This window comes from Rana temporaria, chromosome 8 (assembly GCF_905171775.1).
Source record: "Rana temporaria chromosome 8, aRanTem1.1, whole genome shotgun sequence".
Classification (NCBI taxonomy): Eukaryota; Metazoa; Chordata; class Amphibia; order Anura; family Ranidae; genus Rana; species Rana temporaria.
In genome coordinates this window covers 90,220,212-90,233,094 of record NC_053496.1, presented here as the reverse complement: position 1 = coordinate 90,233,094, position 12,883 = coordinate 90,220,212, and the positions used below count along the sequence as shown (strand labels likewise).

General features: G+C 40.2%; 1 protein-coding gene across 38 annotated transcripts in view; it reads left to right on the top strand.

The window, feature by feature from the left end:
• Window positions 1-12,883, top strand: part of SORBS1 (sorbin and SH3 domain containing 1) — a 469,099-nt gene that overhangs the window by 292,657 nt on the left and 163,559 nt on the right. For all 38 annotated transcript variants that reach the window (XM_040362222.1, XM_040362223.1, XM_040362225.1 and 35 more), the window contains 2 exons: window positions 5,506-5,558; window positions 9,086-9,154. In XM_040362222.1, coding sequence (XP_040218156.1) covers window positions 5,549-5,558; window positions 9,086-9,154 — 79 coding nt within the window. In that variant the 5' untranslated portion in view covers window positions 5,506-5,548. The remainder of the gene's footprint in view (window positions 1-5,505; window positions 5,559-9,085; window positions 9,155-12,883) is intronic.

The window sequence follows — 12,883 nt, the reverse complement described above, 5'->3', positions numbered from 1 at the left end:
TTGTTGTTCACTGTTCTAAATCAGGCACACAGATTAGAAGTTATTGAATATTTAGGAACATTTTTCTTTCCAGACTATTGGCACACTTAGATATGTTTTAAATCTGCTTTTAGTCAGTGTACCTGCTGATCAGTAATGTGGTAAAAACTGTGAGGACTAATGGTGATATTTATTATACAGAGAATCTTCTAGAAACCAAAAGAATTTAAAATCCTTTCCCCATAGCAACCAAACAAATGTTAAAGGGGTTGTAAAGGCAGAAGGTTTTTTATTTGTATGCATTAAGATAAGCTTTCTGTGTGCAAAAGCCCCCCTAACCCTTATCTGAAGGTCCCCTCTATCCAGCAATGTCCACGAGGGTCTCAGCCATCAAAGATTCACCTTCCTGTTTGTCTGAGACACAGCAGTGGTGCCATTGGCTCCCGTTGCTGTCAATCAAAGCCAGCTAGCCAATCAGGGGAGAGAGGGGGAAGGGCCAGGTCAGGGCTCCATGTCTGAATGAACATAGAGAGCTGTGACTCAGCTCGAATGCCCCCATAGCAGGCTGTGGAGGAACTTGTCAGGAGGGAGGGACCAGGAGCACAGAAGAGGGACCTGAGAAGAGGAGGATAAGTATAGCATGTTTATTATTTTTATAGGAAAAACAATTGACTTTACAATCACTTTAAGGAATGGACTGAGAATCAGTTTGGAGGCTCTGGGTCTCTATAAACCTTGTTGTGATATGTCCTCCATGTGTCATTGTGTCACCCACTGTGTAGGGATTATTTGTGTACCGCTAATAAAATAATTTTACAATCTCCTAAATCCACCATGGGTAGGTTAATTGAATTGGAGCTCCTCTTGTGTCATTCTGAGAAATGCGATCTGTGGTGTATAGTAGTAGGAGAGTGTTGTACCATGTTGGCCATTAACCAGCACACAGTTTGGATTTCAATTATACCATTTGTTGGCTAATATTTAAAAAAATGTAAGTCTCCAAAACATGATCAGTTTCTTATAAGTGGTATATACATAATAGACCTGGACTTATAATCCAATACATCTGGCCTTTACAAAGGAGCCGGTATTGCTTATATTATTTAAAGAGACATTTGTTTAGAGAAGGGAAGGGGCTGCAGGTATGAAGTGCAGGCACTCTACTGATTCTCTAAGAACAAAATTCTTCTGTTACAGCCAAATGTCAACTGATCTGACTAGGAAATCTCAGACACTTAAGGGTAGTGTCTTAGTTTACCGCAAAGCAACCCCTCAAATTCCTATTGGCCTGTCACTGTGATGGGCAGGCTTACCAGCCAACAGGAATGTGCAGGAGGTAGGAAAGGGGAGGCAATCTTCTAATTTAAGAGAAAGTGCCAAAGCTGTCAAAACAGACTGAGATTTGGCTGTGACCGAATTACTTGGGAGGCTCCTGCAGGTATGTAAATACACTGCTATACCTTCATAACTTTTTTTCCTACTAGTAATCTTTTTAGGAGTTATTCTAGCTTCTGTTGGCTGCCCATCTGTCAGGCTAACCCCTAGCACAGGTAGTCGAGCACTATAGCTGGTTTCTGTGTTCTTCACCTATAGCAGTCCCCTTTTACATAGGGCAAGCAGGCCCCAGGTTTTATGCACAATGCTATAGTGCCTGGCTACCACGCCAGGGCAGGTGCGAACGGAGCACAGCAAATAGGTACTTGCGATTGGCAGACAGGCAGAATGGTTCAATGACACTCCAGGTACAACGCAAGCAAGGTTAACCATAGTTGGGGTCAATCCGTAGTCAAAAAGGCAGGCAGCGAGAATAGTCTGAGTGGCAATCCAAGGTCATAAAGAGGGGAATCTAAACAGTAGAGAATGACAGACAAACAGGGAGCTTGAAGCATGTGTTACAAATGTTACAAACAAGCATGAGACTACAGGCATGGCTGGCTTAAATCAGGTTTGGTCTCCACCCAGAAACAATCCAAGGTCATAAAGAGGGGAATCCAAACAGTAGAGAATGACAGACAAACAGGGAGCTTGGAGCACGTGTTACAAATGTTACAAACAAGCATGAGACTACAGGCATGGCTGGCTTAAATCAGGTTTGGTCTCCACCCAGAAACTGGCTACATCAATCACATAGCAAGTGGACAAGCAGACCGAAAATGCATCACTGCCAAAACCAGGATGCTGGAATAACACCAGCAGCTATTAAGGAATAGGAGCGCTACACACCAGCATTATTGACATCTGTCAATATTGTAACCTGTGTACATTGTGTTTATTTTCTAATTGTGCACTTAAAGTGATTGTTATTTAAAAAAAACAAAAAAAACATAGCTTTACAAACATGTCATACTTGCCTCCACTGTGCAGCTCGTTTTGCACAGATTGGCCCCGATCCACCTGTTCTGGGGTCCCTCGGCGGCTCCTGCCCTCTTCAGATAACCACCTAGGAGAAGCACTCTCCCGAGGAGGTTACCTTGTGGGCATGCTCCCGAGTCCAGCATTTGCGTCCACAGAAACGAATGCCAGACTCCGCCATGCACCCTGGTGCCCACGCTATTGGATTTGATTGACAGCAGGAGTCAATGGCTTTGCTGCTATCAATCTAGAAAATCAAGAGCCGGGATCCCGTGGAGAGAGAGACAGCGCGTCCCCGCAGAGAGGATGAACGGGCTCAGGTAAGTAAAACGGGAGGGCTGGGGGGGCGGTGACTGCCAAGAGTTTTGTATTAAGGTAAAAAAACATGAGGGTTTACAACCCCTTCAATACTAGTACCGGTACATGATATAGGTGACACCCTCATGTGTGGATCCTCATCTTTATCCTCATGACATGATGGATGTAACAATGCAATGTTGCCTATTTCTCACTAGGGCTTCATTTTGACTCCATAAGAAAATGTTCTTCCATTTAAGATTGGTCATAAAAGACAGGGACACATTCTTCCCAGGCTTCTTTGTGACTTGACAGCTAGAGTTTAAACCAAATGAAGTGTGAGAAGCCCTTCCCATATCGCCCGGATGATGGTTGTATACATCAGGCTGTCATCACAATACAAGAAGAAATAAATAAGTACACAAGTATATTCACTTAGGAATTTGCTTTAATGTTTACTAGGGTTATGTTACAGTATCATTGGGCAGTCATGTATTATGATACTTCTATTTTGATTTCTAAAGGATATATTCGGTTGGGATAATTGTAACTGATATCCTCTATTCAATTTAGAGAGGAACTGCAGTCTGCTTACATAATTTGTAATAAAAACATCTTTGCCATTCTGAAGCTTCCCTCCAACCACTGTGCAGATTATTTTATATATACTGTGGTTCTGTACTTGCCAAATATGCTGCAGAAATCTCCCTCCACTAAGTCTGGCTGCAGCCATTTTTGCTGCCTGTTCACTTCCTGGATTTACACAGACACGCAGGAGGTACACCCCTCCAGGCCTGCAGCTCTCATTGGACCTCTTATGACTCATCCCCCCTCCCTTCCTGACAAACTCTCACAAGAGAGAGAGAGAGCTGTGCATGATGTCATAAGCCTAGGCTTTTTACCAGACAATTCTGTACCATTTTTTGGCTGGAATGTACTATTACAATAAACATTTGTTCTTCATTATATACACTTTGATATTTATGGTTATATCAATGATACATATGTACTATACTTACTAGGGTTGTCCCGATACCGATACTAGTATCGGTATCGGGACCGATTCCGAGTATTTGCGGGAGTACTCGTACTCCCGCAAATACCCCCGATACCAAAATAGAATACTGACCACCCCCGCCCGAGCCCGCCCGCCGCCGCCGCATGCCGCCGTTACGACGCATCCCCGCTACCGCCGACTGTGTAATACGCGCCGGGAACATTACAGCTTTGAAGCTGTAATGATTCGCGCCGCGCATAGACACTCCCCCTCGCTCGGGTGAACTGTCCAATCCCGAGCGAGGGGGAGTGTCTATACGCAGTGCGGCACCAATCATTACAGCTGTTCAAAGCTGTAATGTTCCCCGCGTATTACACAGTCGGTGATAGCGTGGATGCAGGTAAGTGGGACATGGCTGCATGGGGGGATACCGAGTAGGACACAGCAGTGAAATAATGGATGATACTCCATTGCTGTCCAGTCACAGGAAGAGAATGAGAGGTGCAAACTGTATGGCTTGAAAGCAGTACAGAAAAGTAAGGTCACTAATCTGGCTGTGTTATGTGGTAGTTCTATGCAAATACCGGATGGAGAGAAATACAAATCGTTCGGCAGGTAAACATGACTCATACTGTAGTTTGCCTGGAATTCAGCTTTAAAAAGTACTAGTCAGCTATAGATAGCCAAGCTCTAGTTAAACTGAATGCACTGTAAAGCCTCCTTATTACATATCTTTACAAAGTTTTCCCCAAGCATAGGTAAAGCAACAGTCACCTGAATAACCAAGCTAAGCGCCAAATAAAGAGATATAAAAATTAACAGGTGGGGGGGCGGTGATCGAATGGCTGGATATGGGGGGGACATGGCTGGATATGGGGGGGGACATGGCTGGATATGGGGGGGGGACATGGCTGGATATGGGGGGGGGGACATGGCTGGATATGGGGGGGGACATGGCTGGATATGGGGGGACATGGCTGCATTTGTGGGGGGACATGGCTGCATTTGTGGGGAGACATGGCTGCATTTGTGGGGGGACATGGCTGCATTTGGGGACACATTTCAAAAAAGTATCGGTATTCGGTATCGGCGACTACTTGAAAAAAAGTATCGGTACTTGTACTCAGTCCTAAAAAAGTGGTATCGGGCAAACCCTAATACATACCATTGGATATTATTATGGTTTACACAAAATATATATATGTACCTTATTTATTAGTGGATACACGCTTCATATAAAGTCCCATGTTTGTCCCCCCCCCCCCTCATTTGTATTGTATAAGGTATTTACTGGCAGAAAAAAAAATGTACTGTCCAAAGTTAAAACAACAAGGGCAGAAGATTTAATAGATGGAAAGTTTAAAAAATGACTGAAGGTCTGCTTTAATTTATATTCTGTCCCATAGCCATGGGTAGAGGGTCATTTTCAGGTTCTCAAGGTAGGTGCTGCTCATGAGGTGTTGTCTATCAGCACCTTCCATACATATAAAGCCCTACATTTTTGACTCCAGGTCTGCTTTAATAACTGTCTTGTCTTAAATGAAGGTTAGATCGCGGAAGAAAATCAGGCCTAGTGAGTATTTTAATGAATTGACCACAGAGATAAACATTAATCTGTTTATCACTGCTCTCTGCATTAATTGGCAGACCGTCCATTTTTATGACCTCATCTCCCTTGGTGTTGAATGAGCAAGGATGGGATTTTTAGGACTTGGGTAGACAGTGACACCATAAATGGACATTTATTCTGAATAAGGTCCAGGAAGCTGTGCTGGCAGATTTTTCACATACCTTCTAACTTATGAAAGAATATGAAGCTGGCGAAGGCTAAGCAAAGTCCAGCATGAGATAAACATTTGTCTTTTTCCTTTTCCAAACAGAAACAAGCAAACATTGAAGGAGAAAACGTGCACAGCCCTCAGCATGAGTTCTGGTGAGTACATAAGTCACTCTGTACAATAAGTGTATGCTCTTTTCTGCTCTGCATGTCTGTTGTTCTGGAAGTCAGCCATTGATCCAACTATGAACAGCCTCCATGGTAATGCTAATCACTGTGATGTGCATGGTTTGAAATATAAGTTACAGAATATTTTGTATAAAAACCTGATATCCATAACAGTACGATACCTAGACATATGAAAAAGTAATTCATTGCTGCTCAGTAACAACAGGGAAAATAATGATAAAAAAATAATGTGCGCAAAATGTTAAATCTTTTTTTATGTAGTGTCCATTCATTAGATATTCTACACCACATTGCACAGATCTAAAAAAAAAAAAAACATCTATGCCCTAGAACACAACATAGAAAATCCTAAACCATTACCATAGTAGGCTAGGAATAAATAAAGCTCTTATTCAAAGTGTTCATACAGAATTTTTTTTAGAGGTCCAAGGCTGTAAAGACGTAATATCAATACTTGTAGCCTTCAACACAAGTATAAATAAAGGGGAAACTTTTTACAATTTGCATAGATTGTTGAAGGGTTAGAACAACTGTCAGGTTTTCTTGTTGTGGTTTTGGTTCCTGTAAAGCCCTGTACACACGATAGGTTTGTCTTCTGAAAACCGACCGATCGACTGTTTTCATCGGACAAACCAATCGTGTGTGGGCCCCATCGTTTTTTTTCCATCGGTGAAAAAAAATAGAACATGTTTTTAATTTTTCCTATGGATAAAAAAAATTATAGAAAAATCAGATTGTGTGTGTGGAACTCCATCGAACAAAAATCCATGCATGCTCAGAATCAAGTCGATGCATGCTCAGAAGCATTGAACATCATTTTTTTCTGCTCGTCGTAGTGTTGTACGTCACCGCGTTTTGCCACGATCTGATGTTTGACTGATGGTGTGTAGGCAAGACTGATAAAAGTCAGCTTCATCGGCTATGCGATGAAAAAATCCATCGGATCAGATTCCATCAGATATCCGATTGTGTGTAAAGGGCTTTAGGATGATTGACTCCCCCTTTTTTATCCTTTTCTCCTAACAACCAGTGTTACTGGGAATGAAAGTAGAGGTAAATCCAATATGTTGAGCAGCCACCAGAATAGGGATTTAGAGAAAATGTAAATGATTGTTTCTGTGACAGCTATCTAAAAGAGGAAGCCCTCACATTAGAAAGATATCCTTTCAATTTCACTTGAGTCATGGGACAGATGACATAAACAAAAAAACCTAACAATTAAAAAAAAATGTTTGACTTTAGATACGCTTTAACAAACAAAACAAAAACTTGTCTACAGCCACAAATCAGATTCAGGCTTGCATACCCCAGTGATCAGAATTTTATGAATCTAGTTGATGAATTTTGGGAACATATTTGTGTTTTATCCACTTGAAGACCAAGCTGTTTCTGGCACTTTTTGTTTAAATCTGTATTTTATGCTAGACAATTACTTAAAATCCCCAAACATATTTTTTTAGCAGAGACCCTAGGGCATAAAATAACGATTGTTGCAAATTTTGTCACACAGTATTCGTGCAGTGGATTTTCAAATGCAATGTTTTTGGAAAAAAAATATTTTAATGAATTAAAAAATAATATAACACTTAATATATACCCCCATTTTTTGTATACTATGAAGGATGATGTTACACCAAGAAAATGGGATAGCTAACATGTCACGCTTTAAAATTGCACGCACTCCTGGTATGGCGACAAACCACAGTACTTAAAAAAATCTCCATAAGCACCTTTTACAGGTTACCTGTTTAGCGTTAGAGGATGTCTAGTGCTAGAATTATTGCTCTCGCCCTACTATTCACGGCGATACCTCATATGTGTGGTGCGAACACTGTTCACATGCACTGAGGGATGGGGGTGCTTTACTTTTTTCTTTTATTTCCTTTCTTCTTTTCTTTTTTTCAATTTTTTTCACTGTCACTTTCTTTTTTTTTTTTTTTTCTTTTTTTTCAATTTTTTGATCAATGTAAATACCCCTTGTAAAATAAATGACAGGTCCTCTTTATGGAGGACACCCCACAATAAGTATATAAGGGGGTTTCACTTACCCGTCCAGGCGCAGGGCAGCTTAGAAAATAAGAGCCCAATCTTCACCCATCACGGAGGGTTCCTGTCACTTGAGGCCCTTCAAGGACTGGGTATCCCTTTCATGTTTAGGGTCCACTCCCTTGGACCTCTAAAGCATTCTGCAGGAATGCCTTAGCACTGTGGTGTCCAGGATTCTACTTTGCATGGTCCAGAGCCCGGATGTCGCATTAAAGGCAAAACCTTTGCAGGATCTTGTCTCTTTTTTGCGAGTCTTGGGTACCATTTATCAAAGCATATAGAGCCTGTGTCGAATGGCTCAGATTGGTCAATCCCTTTGATTCATCTAAGAACCATTTGTGGGACTAGAGACCTGGAGCTCAGAGAGCTCAAACGTGCCCATCCACCTTGCAGACATTGGTAAAAAAACTGATGTTCTTCCTGTATGGGAGAGGTTATATAGGGGATCACTTCCTGTCTAAGACTGTCTACCAGTGTCCATTCACCTAGAGATGGCGTATAACCCAGTACGTAATGAATATTAGCCTAACTTTGTGTCCCAAGATGTACTCAAAGAAAAAGATTTTACAGGTAAGTATGACGAAAAAATTCTATTTTTTGGCCATAAGTTTATCATGGCCTTTGTGAGCAGATGTGTAGCAAAAGTATTCACTGTATTCTATTGTTTGTGCTTATGTTAAATGGTGTCCATCCTATCCACCTCAGAAAGATGGGAGGCATGGTTGGCATTGACTTGACATTATCCGCAGGTGAAGAGATTTGGGGAATATAGAGTTGTTGTCAGGGAATATAGAGTCCATGGGGTTATAAAAGTCTTCAGAGTGAGGGATACTATGCCTGCAGATATAAGTATTTAAACTGTATTAGACATTCTTTTAAAACTTAAATTACGGTATATGTGAACCCTCACTTTGTAAAACAACCCATTCAGTTTAAAATAGAAATAAAAAAAGACAAAACATTTGTGTAAACATATATATATATATATATATATATATATATATATATTTATATATATATATATATATATATATATATATATATAAAAAATTGCAATTTACCTTAGTTTTCAGCCCCCCCCCTTTCTGACCTGCCAGGCTGCATGCTCAAATAAGGGTATTTTATGAATTTATTTTTATTTTTTGGGCATGGGATCCGCTTCAAAATCCATACTGGACCTGGCACCATGTTTTTTTTATTTTGATTTTTAAATGTTGGCTCATTTGTTTACATTCTGCTGTCAGTGGGGAATCCCCTGATGATAGCAGGGCAGGGGTGACTCATCATTTTTAGGACGCCAGCGGGTGCCAACTCCTTAACAACCGATGATTCATCCCTGCTGGCTGACCGCTTAATGAGTCACAGTAAAAATGTATCGCATTAAAAAAGACTTTATCCTTGTGTGGTAGAATATTATGATTATGGTGACCTTCTTATTTGTACTCCAGACAATGAAGTAAACTTAGCAAACCGTGTGGTAAATGGAGTATCACCTGGCTGCAACATGCAGGAAAAAGGTAAGTCATATGATTGTAAATTGTATGCGTTATGTAATATTATAATAATATATAACACAAACATAAATTGCATTAATCTGTTTGAAGTATGGCAATTATACATTGAAAGATTAGAACTATGTTGTACCTGTCGCATATAATCTAATGGTCGGTGTGAAGCTAGCAGCATGACTATTTATGTTGTAATGGAGATATTGCTCAACTAGTTTCTATGTTCAGCACCACTATCAGTATATGGCAGTAGTACGCGTAACAAGATCCTCTGGCAACCAAAGTGAAGATGCCAAGTAACCCCCCCTTCCCATCTAAATGGATTTGTGCTGCATATACACTAGCTTGGATGGCAGGGGGGGGAAACATGAAATACACTGCCTCTAGGGTTGCAAAACAAAGCAACACACAACAATCTCTCAGTGCTACACTTGCTGCTGGCAAAGAAGAATTGTATGCAATCAAAATTGGATAGTGTGTAAGGAACTGATCTAAATGAACCGCCGGCATGTACATATAGAAAGGCTAGCATGCAATAAAATCGATGATGATTGAAGATGTACACACACACATGTACGTGAATAAGTACCGGAGGTTAAACTGAGCAAAATAAAAAGTAGTCTCTGGCTGACACTGCTGGTTGTATCAAGGCTGAAGAGGGCTGGGAACCCAAACACTGTAACAGAGGAAGGTATGTGGAAGAAGAGGCACCAAGCCACCAGTAGTGTAGCACAGTTTTATTTCAAATTATAGAAGTATATAATATGAATGCACTCACAAACGTTCAAGGTAGCAGGCAGGTACAGGCAAGGTAGCATGCAGTGTGGAGCTGCCTAAGAGTTCCAATCCGTGCTGGAGCCTCTTTGATGACACAGCCACTGCAGGAAGAGTGCAGGGAGTTGGTTTGCTGCTGGGAAACTGCCACAAGGAACTGGAGCCATCGAACGAGCTGCCAAGCCCAATAGGTTCTCTTCTTCCCCATCCCTCTTTTTGCCACCTTATGGGCCATGAAAAACAAAACAAGATAGGAATGTGTTTGCAGCATGGTTAAGCCAGGTTGATTTAGTGTGCATTGTAAAACGGTCAGGTTTTCATCATAATAACCATAAGATATTATTCTATCTGGAAACTAGTAGGCCTCAAATCATCAAAGGTGGAAATGTTATTCTGTAATTGATTTGCCCTTTGCAGTAAAATTATTTTTTCTGGTGAAAAGCATAGTGAAGTTATTTTAAAAAAGGAAAGACGTGTTTTTTTAAAAACGCTGTTTTTTTTCAGTATGGCGCCTCAAACACAAACTTGCGAAGTAGATGAAAACGAAAAAATCTTGCATATTAAACAATAGACAAAATCAGCAAAAAATGAAAGAAGGGGAGGAAGAAATTAATACAAACTGATTGGTTACCTATGGGCCAATGAGTAATTAAGAGGAACAACTTCTATGTAACAACAAACAGTTGCATATTTAATTCCTATGGGAACCACACCTGATTGTCAAATTGACAGCTTAGCCCCACAGATTTTACCAGGAGTGCAGATCTCCCGACTATCTGGCCACAGCCCCAACTGCTCCCTCCTAAGATGATCGTGTCTCTCTTACCACTATGTCTGACCAGCTTGTATGGTAGACACTTCATTTGTGGGAGAAATGTGTGCTCACCAAATTCTCCCTGTTCTGCTATTGTTCTGATTTTTGCAAATTTTTATATTTAGTTAATAATTGTATGTACTTTAGTCTGATCTTGTTGCATAGCCAGCAAATCTTATCTTATACATATGGATTTTAGACAATTATACGTTCATTATACTTTGTGCAGTTTCAGTACCTAGCATTGCTCAGTGCAGCAGCAAAATTCTAAATTATGCAATAGTAGGTGAATGTGTGGAGAAAGCTGGAATAAATTTATTATCCTGCCTCATGTAACCTTCATTCTAATGAAGGGCTTATTCCATAACTGGTAGAAAAATCCCAACAGAAATACACATTATGTATACATATAACTCTCTTCCTCTATCCCTGGGCTCCTATATTTGCCTGTTCTGCCACCAGCAAGTACACAAATTTAAACATTTATGGGGATGGAGGAGTCTGCAGATTTTTGCAAGCAATTCTAGATAAACGAGTAACAAGTAAACCAGCAAACTGTGTGTATATGAAAAATGCAGAGGAATACTCTATTTTGGGCTTACGAGTTCTTTCGTGTTCATCTTTTTCAGAATGCAGATTAGCAAAGAGTAGGACATAATATATAATAGAAGGAAAACAACATTTGTGGGGTCACTTAAAATGTAGAGCAAATATCACTATCCTCTTTTTGTTATTTTCCACAGGCACACTGTATTTGGTGGCCTGTCCATTCAAAAAATTCAGTTTGCAGTATCAAAACTGACATTCTACAGAGTTCTCTTTGCATGACACATTAGAGCAAATTTTGCGAATGAAGGAGAGTCGGTCATGTGACTATGAGAGGTCATATTCGTAAAGCACATTGCAGTGTTTTTTTTAATTAAGTGGGTCATACCACTGCTTTATAAATAGAACCCCAGGTCCAATAAGGCTTCTGTGTACATCCTATTAATTGATAATAGTGTACTGGCCATTACTGTAAAATTAGATGTTTTGTTTATTTGCATAACTCAAATATGTCCTCTGTAGTGTACTATTGCGAATCTAATTTTGTTCAAGCACTGACTTAAGCTGGGTACACACTACATTTTTTATTTTCTGTGCAACCCCACGGGTTGAGCTGAGCTTTTTTTTGTTTTGACAGGGGGACGATTCCCAAAATCCCAGGGTGGGAGCAGATCCTGACTTTTATTTAGTAACGATAGGATTTCTAGCATAAGATAGAAGCCCCAACAATGTACGAACAGCCCTGGTGGGGGCCAGAGCCTCCACCAACCCAAGGAGGCATAATGAGTACTCCCATATGACCACCCACTCATCGCTGTCCAAGTTTAAACAGAACTTTATTTCTTTATATACCATTGACTTTTGAACTGAATAGACACATGCATTTACTGATCATCTCTGGCGACATTCACACCTCTATTTTTCATGTGGCGGTTTTTTATGCATGCTTTACTATTCATCATCATATGCTGCATTTTGCAGAAAACTGCCTCAAACCGTATTTAACATGGCGCACTGAAACAAAACGCTACAGATGTAGACTACTACAGAGCAGCCACTGAGTATTTTCATCCAGTTTTATATGTTGGTGAATGGAAATGGAAGGAATCCAAATTATAGTCTCATAATACAAGTGTTGAAAGGGGAGAACTTTTAATATAGACCATAGCTAAGTTTTCTGCGGCCTTAGTTTACATGCATTTTTGTGGCTTATATGTTAATAATAAAATATCTCAAATGCAGAGTAAAGTGTATAGGTTTGGCTTGTAGTTTTTTTTTTTTTACAACTGGATATTTTAGAAATGGAGAGAAGTTTTAAAGTATAAATCTAAATGCATCTAACAATGTAACGCTCCTAATACAACCATTTCTGTGGGCATGAGAAATAATGTTTTTTTTTTTTTATGGTCTCATGCCACTATGGGTCCCTAGGCACACAACACTTGCTGCACAGTCTCTCACAATAACCAGGCAGTGGATGTTTTTATTTGGTTTTATTGGTGGGTAAACTTGGATGGGGTGCAGGGAAAGCATTTGAAGGAATCTTTGTATTCCTTCTATTCTCATCAAAGAAGCAACCCCTCTTTGCAGAGAGTAGAGACACA